We start from the raw sequence: 18,920 nt of genomic DNA on the forward strand, positions 1-18,920 counted from the left end.
CGATCAGAGTCAACATATTTTGGTTCTTGTTTCATTAAATAACTTATGATAATGCCCCTTCTACATTTCAGGGAAATACAAATATTTTAGCAAACCAGTAACACCACCATGAGAAGAATTTGGGCCTGTGGCAACTGCACACTCCCGCACTATACTAAGGATTGGGGAACCACCGTGAGAGTTTATTCAGAAAATGTGTTAGATCCTCTTCTCTTCCACTAGGTGGGGACAATGTGCGAGTTTTGTAACTGCTGCCATGACTTTACATTTGATTCAAATCTTGGACACAATACTGTAGCTGGCAAAGATCTGACTGTGTTTCTGAGGAATACACCTCTGCACTGGTGAAACGTTATGATTTTGAGTACATTTCACTGAAACCAGAAGAGAGAGAGGTATACATTGTTTTGAAATGATCATATTTTTGGACATCAGAGGTTTGGTCTTAGAAAGAACAAATTTCGATGTGACTTTAAATCAGCATATAAATATATATAATGTGCTGTTGGTGCATTACACGCTTGTAGCCCATCGTAAATAATAATAAAAAAAATATGTTCTTTTATTAATTAACAGCCAACTATACAAAAGGGAGAAGGGAAGAATAGAGTAAATGAAAAGAACACACCTGTCAGGCATTCTGTGTGGGCTGTTCTCTTCATATGAAAGAAAACTTGTCTGCTGCATTTTAGCAGAAGAAGAATTTTGTGATTTTCTTTGCAGCAGCTGCAACTTGAAATTTATTTCCAGGTGAGGTTTTGCGGCAGAGACAGTTCTAACTTTAAGCTCCACCCATCCGGCGATCTTCCGTATTTATATCGAACATACCCGGGAGGCGTGACTTGCTGTTTTCCTTCACGTCTTTTCGGCATAAGGTGTCCTCTGTTAAATCTTCCAGTTGCCTGTACACATATACAAGAGAGAGCTGCAGTGAGACTGCCCTAGACTGGAAACACTGATCGTCAGGGGTAAGTGTTCTTCTTCTGCGCATTTATTCCAGTGATCTGAGATGACGCACTGCTTTCCAGAGGTTCGCCGCTGTCATGAGGTGCACAGAAACCTGACTGACAGATGCTGGATAGAGCCTCAGTTAGACTGCTTTATGAATCTCAGTGGTTTATTATCATATTATCGTACAAATGTGGCAAGAAAAGGGTCAGCTGTCTTCCACAGATGTTTGTGTTTGGGATGACTGTAAATACAGAATGCTACTTTTAATTTCCTCTGTAGCCCTCGAACAAACAGATGTTAAAATAAAAACAAAAACACATCAACAAAGTGGAGAAAAGTTATCCAGACCGAACTAGGAAGGGCGCAGTTGGATCTAAGTGTATGCATTTATGTACTGTATTGACTGATTGATTGATAGATACAGTAGATGACTACAGCCAATGTGACGAGATGGACTAACTGGTTGACAGCTTTGTTTTGTAACGTTGAGGCTGTGTGCAGTAAATTTATTAAATGTGTTGTTGGAATTTAACACCTTTTTGTAGTTTCTTAAAAGTAGAATATTCCTTTATTCAGTATCATATCATGCTTATAACCATAAGGCTTAAATGATATTTTTGATGACATTCATGTCAAATACAATAAATATAGTCACTTTTTATGAATTGCTGTGAGCACCTATATGCACAGTAACTGTCATTACCATTCATCGCTACAACAGGAAGTTCTCACATGTCCTTATCAATTGTTCCTCAGGTACGATGAACTGCTGTGGTCTAATAACCGTCCAGAAGGAACCAGGTACAGAGCTGTTAGAAAAGAAAAAAGAAAAATCTCTATCTAAGTAGTATCAACAAATAAACTGAACAGCTGTCACTCTGTCTTTATGGTCATTGTATTATTTTTTAAATTTCTCGGTCAGTTCCTCTGAAGAGCATCGAGGTGGAGCTGGAGGTGAGGGACCATGTGGCTACAGTGGTCTCCACTCTGAACTACGAGAACAAGGAGGACAAACCACTAGAGGCTGTTTTTGTCTTCCCTCTGCCTGGAGATGCTGCTGTCTGTCATTTCAGTGCTAAGATTGGACAGACACAGATTGTGGCTGAGGTGAAGGAGAAACAGGAGGTGAGCTGGACAGTAGAGAGTCACTCACTATAATAAATGTTGAAGAAGCAGGAAACACAGTGAATGTTGGTCACACGTGTCATCTGTGCTGCAGGCTCGTGAGGAGTATGATGACGCGCTGAGCTCTGGTCAGCAGGCCTTCCTGCTGGAGGAGAGTGAGCAGAGTCCAGATATATTCACTCTGAGTGTGGGCAGTCTTCCTCCAGGAGAGAGCGCCTCCATCAGGCTGGAGTACGTCACTGAGCTGGCTGTGCAGGCTGATGACGGGCTGAGGTTCTGTCTGCCTGCTGTGCTCAACCCTCGCTACCAACCTCAGGGTAGGAAATACAGTCACCATGTTTTAATTCAGTTCACACCAAACTGGTTTGGTCTGCTGCTGTGGCACACTGGCGGAAGATAAAAACCATTGTGAAATAAACCTAGAGAAAACCTAAGTTCTCCTATGGGCTTTTCCAACCTCTGCTAGTTGTGTTGTGCTTTAAACAATCTTTCATTTTTAAGGTTAAAATCAATACTGATAACAGAAAACTTGAGATTTGCTTGTATTTTTCCACAAACAAAAGTACCCTGTGGATTTTGCATCTATTGAATTTAGATTGTGTAGAAATAGAAAACGAGACATTGTGGTTTAGAAAACATCAAGCCAAGGTATTGGAGCTATTCACTGACCCTCAAATGCAATTTAACAGTTAGCACTGGTGTCTGCTCTTGGCGCTGCATCTGCTGCCAGCTTCTCAAAACAACAGGCAACCCCCAAAAGTTCTGTTGGCTAGTCAGCAACCTGGAAAGACATGAAATGTATATGAGACAACATTTGAGTTACTGGAAGAAGTATTCACCCTCCCCTGAGAAAAAAAAGAGGCTCATACCCTGGATGTTATTTTCAAGTTGGCCACTGATGTGCAAAATTGTGCAACTGAGATATTTAGCCAAAACAAGGTCATTCCTTTCATCTAGAAAAGGTGATTCATGCCTTTTACCCCTCTAAACTGAACTATTCCATGGAAGACAGTTCCTCAGAAAGCATGATTCATATGGGACTGAACCGTGGGTGGATCCCAAGTAATTGCACATTCACCCCTGAACTTCCCTTCCAGGCCTGGTTCCAGGAGTGCAGCTCAGGTCCTCTCTTCTTACCAAGGTTGCTCTGTCCATTGTTGATTGAACAGGGTTCTTGTTCTTAGTCTGGTCCCTTGACTGGGATCAATTTGCCCTGGGAAACCCCACTAGAAGTTATATTGCCTCGACCAAGACAATTCCCAGAAATGTAAAAATGGAACTGATTTATCTGTTGATTTATGTTCAGCATTCACCTGCAGTCATGAGCTCTGGGAAATTACTGAAAAAATTTGATTATTAATGCAAGGGACCAAAATGAGTTTCCTTCACAGGCTGGCTGTGTTCACCCTTGGAGACAGACTGAAGAGCTCAGACATTTGGAGAGAACTCAGTTTAAACTCACTGCTTCTGGGCAATGAAAAGAGCCAGTTGAGTTAGATTGGGCATCTGATGTCCCAACTGGTAGGAGGCCTTAGGGCAGACCCAGAACATGTTGGAAGAAAGTAGCCAGTGAGGAGGGTGTCTGGTCGACATGTTTTGCCGTACAGTACAACTGAGGTATTTAGGTTGAAGATCTTCTTGGTCATCCAGAACTTCTGCTGGATAAACAGTCTATAATGTCTCCTTAATTATGGTATTCTTAAGTCATCTCATATTGATTACAGATAGTGAAGGTGCCAGTGTCCAGGTGACTTCTGTTCCAGCCTCTCTGGTGCCCTACAGTCTGTCTTTTTCTGCCCGAGTGTCCTCTCCTCGTCCAGTCTCTAAAGTGGAGTCCAACTGTTCCCTGGACCCTCTCCAGTACGTCAACACAGAGCAGACCCAGGCCACGGTAGGTAGACTGCTAATGTGTCTGCTGTGTTGTGGTTGCTTCTCAATACTGAGAACAAAATATATAACTTTATTGATATTTATGAGTGTGTCTTGTTAACTTTAAGGTCAAGTTGGCTGCAGGACACAAGTTTGACAGGGATGTTGAACTGCTGATTTATTACAAAGATGCCCACCAGCCCACTGCAGTGGTGGAGGCAGGACAGGTCTCTGCCAAACCTGGTGAGTGCAAATTAGTGAAGCTGCAACTTGACCAAGAAAATGTTCTCTGTCTTCAAACTGGTGTAATGAGTTATATGCAAGAGGTAAGTAATTAGGAAAACTGATTAGTAAATGTGTTGCAATGAAAAGCAAGTTTGTGTACATTTTCCTCCTGTGTTTCAGGCTCTCTGATGGGTGATCCAGTTGTGATGCTGAGTCTGTATCCTGAGTTCCCACAATCTGTGATGTCTTCAGTAACTTCACGTGGAGAGTTTGTGTTCTTATTGGATCGATCTGGGAGTATGGATTTTCCCATGGGTAACAACGGTCACCAGACTCGCATTAGCAGTGCCAGGGTATTTATTATGTGTTCATTCTGTCATAAAATCGTTCATATTTTCCCTCAGTAACACAGTAACCTTCACTATCTTCTCTCTCCTCCTTCAGGACACTCTACTGCTCCTGTTGAAGAGCTTACCGATGGGCAGCTATTTCAACATCTACAGTTTCGGGTCCACCTACGAACACATCTTTCCGTTAGTGACTAAGTCCACAAAAATATGTTTTTATAATCACAGTTTGCACATTCATTGGTGCATGTTGATGTAAACATTGATGTTTGGCAACTCTACTAAACCCTACAAAGTGAAAAGTTAAAAAAAATAGTATGAATTCTTTTAGGAACTATTACTACTGCAGTTAAGACATGCTTAAGTTTAGGGACTTACAAAAAAAACTTTTTAAAAAATGCAATATACGACTTGGTAGTACTACACAGACTTCCACCTTCTGACCTCCATCATTTGTGTTTCTGGCAGTAAGAGCATGGAGTACAGTGAAAAGACCCTGGAAGAGGCTGTGAAGAAAGTTGAAGAGATGACCGATGACTTAGGAGGAACAGAGATCCTTGAGCCCCTCAAGCACATCTATAGCCAGCCCTGCATCCCCAATCAACCTAGACAAGTAATACACTCACACATATCCACCTCATATCCACATTTTTTTTTACCTTATCCCACACTTGAACATGCTTGAACATGTTCAAGTGTGGGAGTCTGGGACAATATCAATCCATAACTTGTTAAAAAAACTTCAACAGTATACCATTCAGCTCCAGATTGTTTCAGGCAAAAAGGTGGATGTCACAAACAAGTTTGGCGACTGCCAGCTTGCCCTTCCACCTCATCTAAATCAGGGTTAGGGTTGGTAATCAGTCGACAGCTCTGCTCCTCTCTTTAGGCAAATGCTGGTGAAATGGGGCTGCAGTTCTGATGAAATGTTTACAAAGTTGAGTACAAAGTTGATTCATTCCCCTATCAATTGCTGTCTATCCCAGTCTTTGTTATACCACTGAGTGAAATGAGCAGATGGAGCATAGAGAAGGCATCACACAGTTTCTATCATTAAAAACTGGAAGTAGTGCAGTGTTGTCAAAGCAAGTATGTGGTGATGGGCTACTACAGTCATTGGAGTACAGGGTGTAGACACGGGGCTGATGGCACAGCCTTGTGATGCTTAGATGTTGGTGGTGATGATTGGAGAAGTTGCTGCGCCAACCATTAGAGTCTGTGTTCTGTCACTGAGTGAGGTGTTTATCCAGTGGATGAGAAGTGGGGTGATGTTGAGGTGCTGGGGCCTCCTTATCACCTGGTGATGCTGGATTGTGTTGGATGCTGGTATGACGGTGCTCAGCACCAGCTTTACCAGGCTCTTCATCATTGTTGTGGTAAGTGCAAGTGGCCGATAGTGATTGCGTTCTGTGAGGCAGGATTTTTTTGAAACCACAATGATAGTCGATGTTCCCCAGAAGATGGGAACTCTTGAGGTCCTGTTAAGGTTTGTAGAAGAGAGACTGAAAAACTCCTGCACTCTTGCCGGGATGTCATCAGGTCCTGGGGCCCTACCTGGTTTGTAGCAGCTGAACTGTAACCATACATTCTCCTGCGGTAAGAATGCAGGGTGTGGTGATTCCTAAACAGGAGCTCTCAGCTGCTCTCTACACGCCGCACCAAAGCTAATAGTGTCAAAACAGACATAGAAAGCATTCAGGTCTTTAGCAAAAGTGACAGGGTCAATCAAACAATTTATTAAAACTGGTCCTTGTTTTGTGATGAGCGCTTTACTCGCTGTGTGGTTCCAGTGTTTTAATGGAGCACATAAGGTGCTTGAAATCTGGAATAGTCAAAGCAAAGAGTGGACTAGAAATCCAGTTAGTTAAAAATTCCTTGACTGAGCAGCTAGCTGCTACTGATGTACTCACAGTTAACCAGAACAGTCTTTAAGAAACAGGTTTATTTAAAGCTCCCACACCTTTGTTTTTCTTCATACTTTACCATAAAGTCCACTTGTGTTACTGAAACAACATGCCAATGCCATGTCTAACATGCTGCTCAGAAATGTATGTGGATGGCTTTCAGCACATGCTGCATGTTTCTGGGTGTGGTGTTATGTAACTCCTGTGTAAACTCTCCTCCCTAGCTATTTGTCTTCACTGACGGCGAGGTGTGCAACACCAAAGAAGTGATAAATCTAGTGAAGAAGAATTCAGGTTCCCACAGGTGAACACATAAAGACACTAAACACCACACACATCCTCATGATTCCAACAATATGTCCCATGTTGTAGCGCTGTGTTTTTTTAAAAAAACAGAACTTCTGTGTTGCAGGTGTTTCTCTTTTGGGATCGGGGAAGGGGCCAGCTCTGCTCTCATCAATGGGTTGGCCAAGGAAGGAGGAGGTCATGCTCAGTTCATCACAGGGAATGACAGGATGCAACCTAAGGTAAGAAAAGTAACACTTCCGAAAAAACTGTATTAAATACAATACAACAATTAATTTTCATGTCACTACCTCTCCAAACCATTTGTATATAATTTCTTTTAACCAGGTGATGCAGTCACTGCGATTTGCTCTGCAGCCAGCTGTGGAGGACATCTCAGTGATGTGGGATTTACCAAAGGGAGTGTCTGTCACTGTTCTCTCTCCACCTATCACATCAATTTTCCAGGGTCAAAGGTCACTGGTTTATGCTCAGCTCACTGGAGAGGTAGGAGCGGCACCATCTCATTGTGAAATACCTAGTAGATAGTAGATAGTGAAATGTAATATTTGAGGCTAGATTTCCCACTCAACAAAGTGAAAGATTGCCATTATTATGTGTTTAATGTGCCATCACATTAACAAACGTAGTTTCTAACACTGTGATGATTTCTCAGAGTTCAGAGGCAGCACAGGGCTGTGTGACAGTGAAGTACAGCCTGGCAGGTCATCCCTCTCAGAACCAGCTCAACTTCAGTCTCAAACCTGCAGAGGACACGGGGTAAAGTTACTTTTGATCAGCCAGCAGAATTACTTTGAATTGGATGCTCACTTTATACTATTGAGTTTATTTTGGTTGTATGCGTAAAGTTAAGTGGTTAAAAACATGCATTCCAATGTAAACCAAAAGGAATTGACACTGCACAGAAAAACATGAAAAATAAAAATGAGCACATCAGCAAATGTTAGCATGCTAACACACTAACGAAGAATATGAATGTAGGAAACAATGCACCTGCTTAGCATCAGCTTGTTAACATTGCCATGTATGTTAGCATACTTCCATTAGCATTTAACTCAAAGTACTCCTAGTATTGTTGTAACATTAACAGTGTTTATTTTACTTTGAATTTCCATATATCTAAAAGTTATTTTACATCCATATACTTTAAACAAGATCTCAACAAGTCTTGACAGATCACTGTTTTGCATTCATAGGAATGTAAGGAAAGTTCCACCTGTGTTTACTTCTTGCTCCTGTCTGCAGATTAACAGTCCACAGGTTGGGTGCTCGGACTTTGATTCGCTCCCTGGAAATGGAGGAGGGGGATGATGAGGAACAGCAAGATGGAGGAGTGAAGAAGAAGGTGGTGGAGCTAAGTGTCCAATCAGGAGTGAGCAGTTCCTACACTGCCTTCATTGCTGTGAACAAAGGCAACAGCGAGCCCATTGAAGGACCTCTGGTGCGCAGAGATATTCCACTACCCAGTGAGTTCATTTTTCCAAGAGCAAATAACTGTCAGGAAACGTGATCAGTTCAATGACGGAGCATGTTGCATGTTTAAGACCATGGTGTATACTCAGCTCAGTACAGTAAAACTTATCTGTGATAGACTTGGCTATTATGGCAAAGAAAAAACACCTTTATAATTTTAAGCACATGTCATGTCTTCTTCATTACATTTCAACTAAGGTGAAAAATTTAGTTGAATTTGGGGAAACAAGCCATTCATCAGAATTATCATGAGGAAACATTTTAATTATTGGGCCTGCGACAAAATTCACAGTCAGCACAATAAAACTAATAATCGTTTGTCTTGGCGATCAGTCAAGGGTGTCTGTAATGCACAAATTAATTTCAAGAAAGAAATCACTTGAACTTTGGTTAAACAAACAACAAAGGGAACAGATATGTAAAGTGACTGAAAGTAAGTTACAGAAAGCACAGACATAACAAAAACACAATAAATGCAACCGACACATACAGTGACACTACAGTGAAATGATGGAAATGATGACTGTAATGTGGGGGGTTTAGCAAGGAAAATATGCAGCAGGTTGAGAAACCAAAATAATGTGACCTTTACTAAAATGCAGCTGATAAAAGTGGTAAATTTAGGTGGAGAGAAAACGTGAGCATTTATAATTGTGCCCTTAGCACACTAATCATCCATTATTACCCTTCATTTAATATCCTACTCTCTTTTCATCATAGTGCTTAGTGGGATGATGCGTGCTCAATGCTGTGCACTATCTATTCAGTGTAACTCGTTCGGTGAGTAAAATGTTCATTAACTTTTTTAACGCACAGGTCTATTTCTATATCCACTGCGCACAAAAGGGATGTACATGGAAACTCATTCTGCCATTTGAAAAAATGAAAGCACATTATTTAATTTGTTTTTTTCATTATTAATCTTTTTAACATTAGTTACTGATACCTTAGCTGCCTTACTTAAACTTGCATTCTTATATATAATAATTATTTCTTCTGAAAAAACAGTTTTTGACGAACCAGCAGATGATGCATTTGAAGAAAGTGAAGAGATGCTCAGTGACAAAGGTATCTGTTCTGTTTCAGTGGTGCACACACTATTGTAACAAAATACTAATTTGTAATTTTTCAATTTCTAGCTTTCTCAGGCATTTGCTTCTTTGTTGAACTGTAGTTTCTTTTGAAATTGAAGTGTATGGCATAAATTCTGTCTGGTCCAAATTCTGAATCAGCTTTTTGATAACTTTTGCTGAGTCACTGTAAGATTGCTACTTACAGATATAATCTTAAGTATATTTGTACAACTCAGTTATGTGTTTTCTCTTAATAATTATCTTGATTTATAAAGGGTTTTCTACCAGTCAGACCAAAATAACATTTTTTAATTGTATAAAATATAAAGGTAGGACCCATGTACACATATGTAAGCAGTGACATGATTTGGACAAATAAAGTGGCTCACATGGATACCAACCTAAAGTAACAGTGGCTGTAGTTAGCTGTTCAAATGGTCTGATCTGCAGCGTCCCGTATCGTCACATTTGTATAAAGTTAGCCAAAATAAAAAAGTAGAAAGATGTATAAGAATCATTGGATCTTTGCGTTCTTTATACATGATTCTCCATCAGAGTATGCTGAAATGGTTGATGTCCCTACGATCAATCAGCCACCCAGAGACCCTTTGCTGCAGTTGGTTTCCCTCCAGAAGGCGCCTGGCTGCTGGCTGCTGGATCCAGCTCTGGCTGCCGCACTGGGAAAGACCAGCGAGGAGGTGGAGAAAACAAAACCTTCAGCTGTGAGTCCTATTTTAAAACAGATTTCATCACATGGTTGTTGTATTTTTAACCACCTGTTCACGAGAAGCATTGACCATATGTGTGAATGGCTCACATGAAAGTATTTGTTTATGCAGTCTTTCTTATGTAATATTATTACTGCTGTTTTAATAACACTTCAAAAGTATACAGTCAAATTTTCCCCCTAAAATTATGTGTCTTCTTTGTTTGAATTTTGTGTGAATTAGGTGAACCAGGAAGTGTGGGCCACCATTCTGGCTCTGATCTGGCTTCATGCTTTCAAGATAGATGCTAAGGAAGAGTGGGAGCTTCTGGCTATGAAGGCTGTGTCATGGTTACGTGCTCAGAATGGTAATAATAATAATAATAATAATGAACACTGAACTGTTGTTTTAAACAGTGTGTAATGGTTAAAATCAGCAGACCACATTCAGTCTCTTCTGCTAACTGTTTTGTGGATTTTCTTTTTTTCTTTTATTTTGCAGCACCATGTGTGGCAGACTATGTGGAAGCTGGAAATGCCCTGTTGGGTTGCAAGGTGCAGAAAGACGTCGTGGGGCTCTGAGGTTATTATTAAATTGGTTTCTCTTTAGGGTTACTGCACAGAAGATGTATTCCATCTTACAGTCTCTACATTGCATGTTACTCTTTGAATGAGCTACCTTTATAATATTGTTTACCTAAGTGTATTGGCACTATGCCTCATCTGCTCAGGATAAGCAAGTAACAAGACAAAGAAATGTGTTTTTCAATGTACTTTGTATCAGAAACTGACTCACTCACAAATATTAAAGCTGAATCTTTGGGTGTGAAACTTGATTCATGAATCACGCATACACACATACACACATTAGAGGCCAATACACAGCTGGAGAAATCTACACAAAAAAATCATACTCATGCACTACTCTTTTTACCTATTCCAATGAATTTGTCTTGCAAGTCATAGAATTATTTAATAGACTAGTGAAAAATATTGGTAGCATTTATAGCCTAACCTATAATCCTTGTAACATTTATATAAACTTGCAATGTTTGCCACCAGATAGGCTTTTGGATTGTAATTGGATTGTAATTGGATTCAGAGAGGTCACTAGGATTGAAAGACAGAGAGGGAGGAGAGGGGTGGGGGGGGGGTTATCTCCCATGGTTGTAGGTAAGAATGTTGTAGGTAAGAAAAAATGTCATCACACCTAAATAAGCTTCATTAATTAATTTATTATTAGTTGTAGAGCATTTATCAGGACCTGTTATCGGGCTCACTCTCTTCTTTCCCTGCCTTCTTTGGAAGACCCCCTGCCTTTCCTCTCCTCAGTCTTCAGGCTGTCTCTGTCGTTTTTGGGGTCGTGCTCATGAAAAAGATGCAAGCAAATATATCCATCAATGCATTTAGTAAAAATTAAATGTGGTATATCATATCTAAAAAATATATAGCTTCATAACTCACCTCTTTCTTGCATGGTGTCTTTCCAAATAAAGTTAGTTTATTTCTGCCTGCCACTGATATTTCTCTGTGTGAGGGAAGACAGTCAACCGATACATTGAATAGAAGGAAACATAAACGTGTGGTGCGTTGCTTAAGTAGTTTAGTCGCTAGTAGTTTAGTTCAAGGTCCCAGGGAAATTTGACAACACAGCACGAATGAAGTATGGATTAATATTTCTTCTGTTAACAACTCTGCTGACCGTCTACGGAACATTATCTGCTCAACATAGACGCAATGACATGCAGCTTCCCCCTGGGTCCTGATGCCCGCCCACCTACCTGGTATAGCAGGGGAAACAACCAGAAGGATTATCTTAATAAAATAATGACAACTTGTATTATTACTTAATTCAACTCATAGTCTCGCTTCTTCATGTTAAGTGCATGCCTGCACTCTTTTCTTGTTTAAAAAAAAAACCCACCCGGTGACCTTGTAGGCCAAATCGAGCATACCCGGTGGAGGTGTGACAGCACTTCACTGTTTTGGGTCGAGTGAAACGTAAAGGAAGTTGAAGGAAGTTGGAGGAAGTTGAGTTTCCAAGTGTAGTTACCGGCTGGGGTTTGTGTCAGGCGTGGTCCGGACTGCTGGTCTCTGTGTTGCCTCCAGCTGGGAGATAATTTACTGCATCGAAAACACCCACGTCTATTATCAGAGGCCGGCGTTTGGCCTGTCTGTTTTCTTCTCCATGATAGTGACGCGCTGCTGGCTGTGAAGTTCACTTTAGTTAATTCGGTTAGTTAAATTAACTTAGTCAATGACATCCTAGAGGTATTTGTCCAACCGGAATGATGATCATATTCACGGTAAGGAGTTACTGTGTCTGCTTAACTGTGTTTGAGAGGAATATTATGTTGAATTGTAACGTAAAAACATAACAAGATGTAACAATGTGCGGTTACAAAATGTGCCGCTGCTTTGTTTTTTTTTATTTTTCATTAAGTGATTAAATATAAATAAATGAATCAGGAGGTACATCTTACAGCTTGTCAAAATAAAGTTAAAAGAAGAGTAAGAAAAAATAATATATATGTATATTTTCCTGAATTAGATAACACAGTAACATTACCATTTTATCACTACCCTACAGCAGAAAGTCTTCAGCCCTCTGTTGCAGTAGGATGTCATACACCTGTGGCCTGCTCACTCTCAACAGAGAACCAGGTACAGAGCTGGAATACTTATTAATGTTAAGCATACTATGAAATTAGCAGTAGCAGGGTCAACATGGCATTGTGCATATTCTTGCTCAAATCTCCTCAAAAGAGCTTTTTTCAGAATCTCAGCTTGAGGAAACGCAATGTCCTTCAGTTTCTTTAGTGTGTCCTTCTTCTCAGGGATGTTAGCGGTCTTGTGATCCTGATGCTTTGGAAGTTTTTCTTTAAAGAGCGTGATGTATTGAGATCATTTATTTGTTTTTACCTGTGCCAGAATGTGGGTGGTGTGTATGCATTTGGAAAAAAACATGTCCATGCCAGAGTGTGTTTGGTCATCAGAAAGGTGTTTTCCTAATGATAATTAAATGCATGTAAATCTGTTATCTGGTCAGTAACACTCAGTCGTTTCTTGGTTAGTTCCTCCAAAGAGCATCGAGGTGGAGCTAGAGGTGAGGGACCATGTGGCTACAGTGGTCTCCACTCTGAACTACGAGAACAAGGAGGACAAACCACTAGAGGCTGTTATTGTCTTCCCTCTGCCTGGAGATGCTGCTGTCTGTCATTTCAGTGCTAAGATTGGACAGACACAGATTGTGGCTGAGGTGAAGGAGAAACAGGAGGTGAGCTGGACAGTAGAGAGTCACTCACTATAATAAATCTTGGAGAAACAGTCAACACAGTGAATGCTGGTCACACGTGTCATCTGTGCTGCAGGCTCGTGAGGAGTATGATGACGCGCTGAGCTCTGGTCAGCAGGCCTTCCTGCTGGAGGAGAGTGAGCAGAGTCCAGATATATTCACTCTGAGTGTGGGCAGTCTTCCTCCAGGAGAGAGCGCCTCCATCAGGCTGGAGTACGTCACTGAGCTGGCTGTGCAGGCTGATGACGGGCTGAGGTTCTGTCTGCCTGCTGTGCTCAACCCTCGCTACTAACCTCAAGGTAGGAAATACAGTCAGCACATTGACCAGGAACCCTTGAGCTGAACTGTTGAAAGTGAAAAACCCACCTTCACAACAATGACAGAACACACGCTGTAAGCAATCTTCCAGCATTTTCCATTTCTGCTCTATCATAGAGGTGTGGGACATGTGACTGTTGCCACATACAACACAACTCTTACACTGAGATAAATATAGTAGATAATGAGATGAATTTTTTATTGAAATGTTATTTTCACATTTTGAAGGAACAGTCACACTGCATTAATAATACTGCTACTAACTGTTGAGGAGCAAAGAAAAATAGCACAGAAAAGCAAACATTTAGGCCCATTGAGGGGTAATATAATGAATAAAGTCACTGCATCCAGTTATCCATAAGTAATACTGTTTATAAGGATATATTTACCTGAAGAAAAGCTTTTGTGATATTGTGCTGTCATGTTCACATGTTCATTGGTTCATTTGTTGGTCTTTCAAAGTTCAGAAGTTGTAAAGTGTTTTTTGGTTGTACGTGTTATTTTTTCAGCAAAATACTTATTTTTGTCCTGTGTAACCCAGAATGTCACCTGGACCAAAGGTTCTCAGTTCCTTGAATGATTTCAGTGTGTAACATTTCTTTATTTACTACATGTCTAACCTGTCTGGTCTTGTTTTCAGATGTGGCAGTGTCCGGGTGACTTCTGTTCCAGCCTCTCTGGTGCCCTACAGTCTGTCTTTTTCTGCCCGAGTGTCCTCTCCTCGTCCAGTCTCTAAAGTGGAGTCCAACTGTTCCCTGGACCCTCTCCAGTACGTCAACACAGAGCAGACCCAGGCCACGGTAGGTAGACTGCTAATGTGTCTGCTGTGTTGTGGTTGTTTCTCAATACTGAGAACAAAATATATAACTTTATTGATATTTATGAGTGTGTCTTGTTAACTTTAAGGTCAAGTTGGCTGCAGGGCACAAGTTTGACAGAGATGTTGAACTGCTGATTTATTACAAAGATGCCCACCAGCCCACTGCAGTGGTGGAGGCAGGACAGGCAATCAGTCATATTTTCCCTCTCACACACTAACCTCCACTGTCTTCTCTCTCCTCCTTCAGGACACTCTACTGCTCCTGTTGAAGAGCTTACCAATGGGCAGATATTTCAACATCTACAGTTTCGGGTCCAGATATGAGCATATCTTCCCGTAAGTCACTTGCTCATGTCACTCAGTCCATCTGATGCCCTCCTTTCTTTATTTTGCATTGGTGCATGTGTTCATGCATTTGTGTGATGGCAGTAAGAGTGTGGAGTACAGCCAGAAGACCATGGGAGAGGCTCTGAAGAAGAAACAATGGAGGCTAATCTGGGATGAACAGAAATCAGTGAGCCCCTCAAACATATTTACAGCCGGCCCTGCATCCCCAGTCAGCAAAGACAAGACACACACCACAATTATATGTTGTCTGTAGAAATACCACACAATTCACTGATAGTTCAATCCTGTTCTTAGCTTTCCATATACAATCCTAAACTAAGTGTTTGAAGTGCACACTTCAATTGCACTCATTGTGACACTTTAACACGTTTTTCTGGGTGTGATGTTTTCATCCCGAGCTATTTGTTTTTGCTGATGGCACAATGTCCAACACCAAAGAAGTGATAACTGTGGTGAAGAAGAATTCAGGCTCACAGTATGTCCCATGTTTTAATGATGTGTGTGTTAAAAACAAAACTACTGTATTGTAGCGTTTATTCTTTTGGGATTCGAGAAGGACACTCATCACAGTTCATCACAGGGACTGACATGATGCGACCAAAAGTAAGAAAGACATTCGCTCTCTGGAGATGGAGGAGAGAGATAATGACGGACAGCAAGATGGAGAAGTAAAGGAGAAGGTGGTGGAGCACAGTGTCCAATCAGAGGTGAGCAGTTCTTTCTCTACCTTCATACTAAAAAGGCAGCGTGCGCCTGTCAAAATGTTGGGAAGTAAGTCAACACACAATTTCAATTTCATATTATATTTTATATACCTTCAGACTTTTCAGATATTTTGTATTTCCTCTTTGTTTCCTCTTCATTTACATTTACTCATTTGGCAGATGCTTTTATCAAAGGCGGCTCACTAAGTTTATTTTAGCTTGCTCCTCTAACAGACTTTCATATAAGATGAGAGAACTGAACCTGAGCAGCCACCGGGAGACACTTTGCTGCAGTTGTTTTTCCTCCAGAAGGCTGCTGGCTACTAGATCCAGCTCTGGCTGCTGCACTGGGAAACGAGGCAGTGGAAAAACCAAAGCCTGTATCTGTTTACATATTTAAGTATCTATTAAATTTCAGGAACACTGTCAGTGAAATTGTAGAAATTAGAAAGGGAAACAACACCATAGAACACATTGCTGAAGCAACTAAGGATATATAATCATGATAATAATGGTGACGCTTTGACTTTTAAATTCTGGCTTTCAAATTCATTGAAAAGGATTTTCCCTGTATTTCATACATAGTGAAGATTTAGGATTGTTCAAAACCATCCAGCAGCATTTTCCCTTTTTTTGCCCTCGTGTTGTGCTTTTTCCAAGTGTTTTTCTTTGATTTGGTGAATTAGGTGAACCAGGAAGTGTGGGCCACTATTTTGGCTCTGATCTGGCTTCACGCTTTCAAGATAGATGCCAAGGAGGAGTGGGAGCTTCTGGCTATGAAGGCTTATGTCGTGGCTCCGTGCTCAGAATGGTAACAAGTGCTAAATTGCTGTTTTTAACAGTGTGTAATAGTTAGAAATTATCTTTTCTTCTCTCTTTCTAGAACCATGTGCAGCAGAGTGCGAGGAAGCTGGAAATACACGGTTGGGTTTCAGCATGCAAAGACGCACTGGGGCTCTGAGGTTTTCATTAAATCAATATAGCACTTCAGTCTTTACATTTGACGATGCATTTGTTTGAGCTGTAAACAACTTAGCTTTGCACTGTTTTATCAAAAAGTTAATCTGCAGTGTGACAAAGACTTGTTCTTTTGCCTAAAACATTACTATACATGATGTAGTTTTACCTGTGACAGTACAATGTGAAACTCTGATCAAGAAGATATCATTTAAAGGCACTACTATACAGCAAGCATTCACAAACTGACTGACACAGCATTTTAAAGGTTGGCTGTCATAATTATGTTCAGTGCCTCTGTGTATGCAAAATGCCTGAATCATGACATTTTTTTCTTATTATGCTGGTTTAAGTCTGTGATGAAGAACACAGGATATGTTTATGTTAAGGGTTCTAAGCCCTATAGTTTACAGTATTACTATAATATTCCTATACTGATTTATGTATTGTGTATTTAGTTTACATATACTGATACCTTATGAGGATAAGATTAGCTTTTTATGCAAATATATGTACCAATTATGCAGGCACCAGCAACCAATGGTAAGTAAAAAAAAAATTGAAACCTTCTTTCTTCCCTCACATCATGTCACTTCATCCCAGTTAGTTTCTTTCGCTACCACTAGGTGGTAGCAACCTTCTCTTTGCATGTGTTGGCCCTGAATATAGTACTCATGTACTCAAGTACTCACTTCCTGCTGTCCATATAGCTGTGAAGTCAGAAAATAACTGACCTTGATGAAGACTTATAAAGATTCAGAGCCCAAAGAGACATTCAGTCATACTTCTCTATTATTTACTTTTAAACACAATTGATATGCTCTTTCTTTCCATCCAGTGTGGATCATTTTGGAAACATCTGAGCACACACAGAATCAGTATTTTTATATTATGTATTTATGCAAAGGCCTAAGAATAGTTTTCTCGATTAAAAGGAATGCACATGTTAGATAAATATATATGAGAACAATGTTCAAATTTTAGAGAAAACGCAAAATGTCCCCAAAAACACACATTTGAATTGCTTGTTATAAATATTTATACACACCTCCATTAGAATATTAGGAGCACCTCTAAATATAATGAAGTCCTGTACTGTACTATACCATCACTAACTATGACCACCATGCAAAATCAAATCATTTATTTAACTCCTCTATGATGTGTCAACAAAAACTGCACATTCTGCGCGTTGGAGAAGTAGTCTTTCTGCCAAAACAGCAGTGTTGGATTCGACTGTATAGGTATACTTAATAAAGTTAGCACATAGGGTAAAAGGGACTGTGTCCTATTTGACTCACACACAAAGAGAAAGACTTGCTGGATGCTCTAAACTCAGACCATTACATAGAGGAATTGTGGTACAACATCTTTTATGTTAACAGTATGATCTATATTGTATTATATGTGAAATATTTCCTTAATTATGATATATGATAAGCCAGGAAGTGTTTGTCATTAGAGAAGAAGTCTCTCTGTGTAGTATAGCCTGTCCAACTTTATGATAATTGCATCCAGCGCAGTCACTACTGGTAGGGAACTTTTGTAACAGGAGTCTGTAAATCATAACCTAAAAAGGATTATTGTGTGCATTTCTTAGACACAATTCAAATTCGCGAAAAATATTTGTTCAATCTATGTTGAATCAACAGCTGCCATTGATGTTACCAGCAATCTAACAAATGTAATTTCATGGGGAAATGTTTGGTTTTCTTCCTACCCAAGTATTTCATCTAGGAACCTTTAGCATGTTGTACTGTGTTGCAAGAGAGGACACAAAATAAGTGTCAGAGAAATAATGCAGGTTTCTGTCTGCTGCCGAACTGAGCCTCCAGATATTTTTACAATGTACAGACAGACAACAGAACACCCTCCTCAGCTCTGGCAAACTCTCTGGTTGACATAAAACACATCACTACCAGTGCGTAGCCCAGGAAAGTCGCCACTGACAGGAGATTTAAAACTCTGGTATACTGCTGAATACAGGGAGAGATTTACCTGGCGCTCATGGGCTTAATCAGCATTGTGTGAACTCATATGGCAAGGGCATTCATTTATATTTAAAAGTCCTGCACTCCAACTTTAAGAGGATGGCAAATTTTAAATTGTAAATGAAATGCGCAGTTATTCTGGCAGATGGTTTATATGGGATAGTTGTTAGTCACCCTTATAGTTCCACACAAACATGATGATAATCAAGATGTGAACTTAATTGCATGCTACATATGGTATTTTGTCTGTGTGTCGACTAAAGAAAATATTGTGGCCCATTGAAAAGGGTCCAGGGGTGGTTTATTTACAGAAAAGGTTTAATTGAATTCCTACACACATAGACGTGGCTTGCATTTAGCAAAAGACATGTACCGTTGAAGATCATTTAAGAAGTCATGTTTCTGAGACTCAAAAGAATCCGCAGACGATAAACAGAACACTGGTTACCTATTTTTAATGTTAGCGTGTCTCTTTTTAAACTGTCAGTTGGTTACAGGAGGCCATTAC

General features: G+C 40.2%; 1 protein-coding gene, 1 long non-coding RNA gene and 1 pseudogene across 7 annotated transcripts; 2 read left to right on the plus strand and 1 right to left on the minus strand.

Annotated features, from left to right (window-relative positions):
• The first annotated feature begins 810 nt into the window (after nucleotides 1-810).
• Nucleotides 811-10,810, plus strand: LOC139631528 (von Willebrand factor A domain-containing protein 5A-like). Of its 2 annotated transcripts, XM_071495759.1 has the most exons (19): nucleotides 811-968; nucleotides 1,708-1,752; nucleotides 1,874-2,076; nucleotides 2,171-2,393; nucleotides 3,801-3,967; nucleotides 4,074-4,188; nucleotides 4,351-4,523; nucleotides 4,615-4,703; nucleotides 4,986-5,130; nucleotides 6,646-6,725; nucleotides 6,834-6,948; nucleotides 7,055-7,213; nucleotides 7,383-7,486; nucleotides 7,973-8,193; nucleotides 8,921-8,980; nucleotides 9,209-9,268; nucleotides 9,829-9,995; nucleotides 10,224-10,347; nucleotides 10,482-10,810. In XM_071495759.1, the coding sequence occupies exons 2-19, from the start codon at nucleotides 1,713-1,715 to the stop codon at nucleotides 10,559-10,561; spliced, it is 2,325 nt and encodes a 774-aa protein (XP_071351860.1). In that variant the 5' UTR covers nucleotides 811-968; nucleotides 1,708-1,712; the 3' UTR covers nucleotides 10,562-10,810. The 2 variants fall into 2 exon arrangements, with proteins under 2 accessions (XP_071351860.1, XP_071351861.1); XM_071495760.1 differs by lacking the exon at nucleotides 8,921-8,980.
• On the minus strand, nucleotides 7,120-11,790 carry LOC139631531 (uncharacterized). Of its 5 annotated transcripts, XR_011693401.1 has the most exons (5): nucleotides 11,444-11,790; nucleotides 11,244-11,345; nucleotides 9,675-9,950; nucleotides 7,944-8,015; nucleotides 7,207-7,470 (listed from the first exon to the last, which is right to left on the minus strand). It is a non-coding gene; the product is annotated as an uncharacterized lncRNA (long non-coding RNA). The 5 variants fall into 5 exon arrangements; XR_011693399.1 differs by lacking the exon at nucleotides 9,675-9,950 and having other exon boundaries at nucleotides 7,120-7,244; nucleotides 7,343-7,470; nucleotides 11,244-11,785; XR_011693400.1 differs by having other exon boundaries at nucleotides 11,244-11,788.
• A 233-nt stretch (nucleotides 11,791-12,023) lies between these two features.
• Nucleotides 12,024-16,877, plus strand: LOC139631530 (von Willebrand factor A domain-containing protein 5A-like; annotated as a pseudogene).
• The last annotated feature ends 2,043 nt before the right edge of the window (nucleotides 16,878-18,920 follow it).

This window comes from Trachinotus anak, unplaced genomic scaffold (assembly GCF_046630095.1).
Source record: "Trachinotus anak isolate AG129_WGS33_773 ecotype Australia unplaced genomic scaffold, CSIRO_AGI_Tana_v1 ptg000014l, whole genome shotgun sequence".
Lineage (NCBI taxonomy): Eukaryota > Metazoa > Chordata > Actinopteri > Carangiformes > Carangidae > Trachinotus > Trachinotus anak.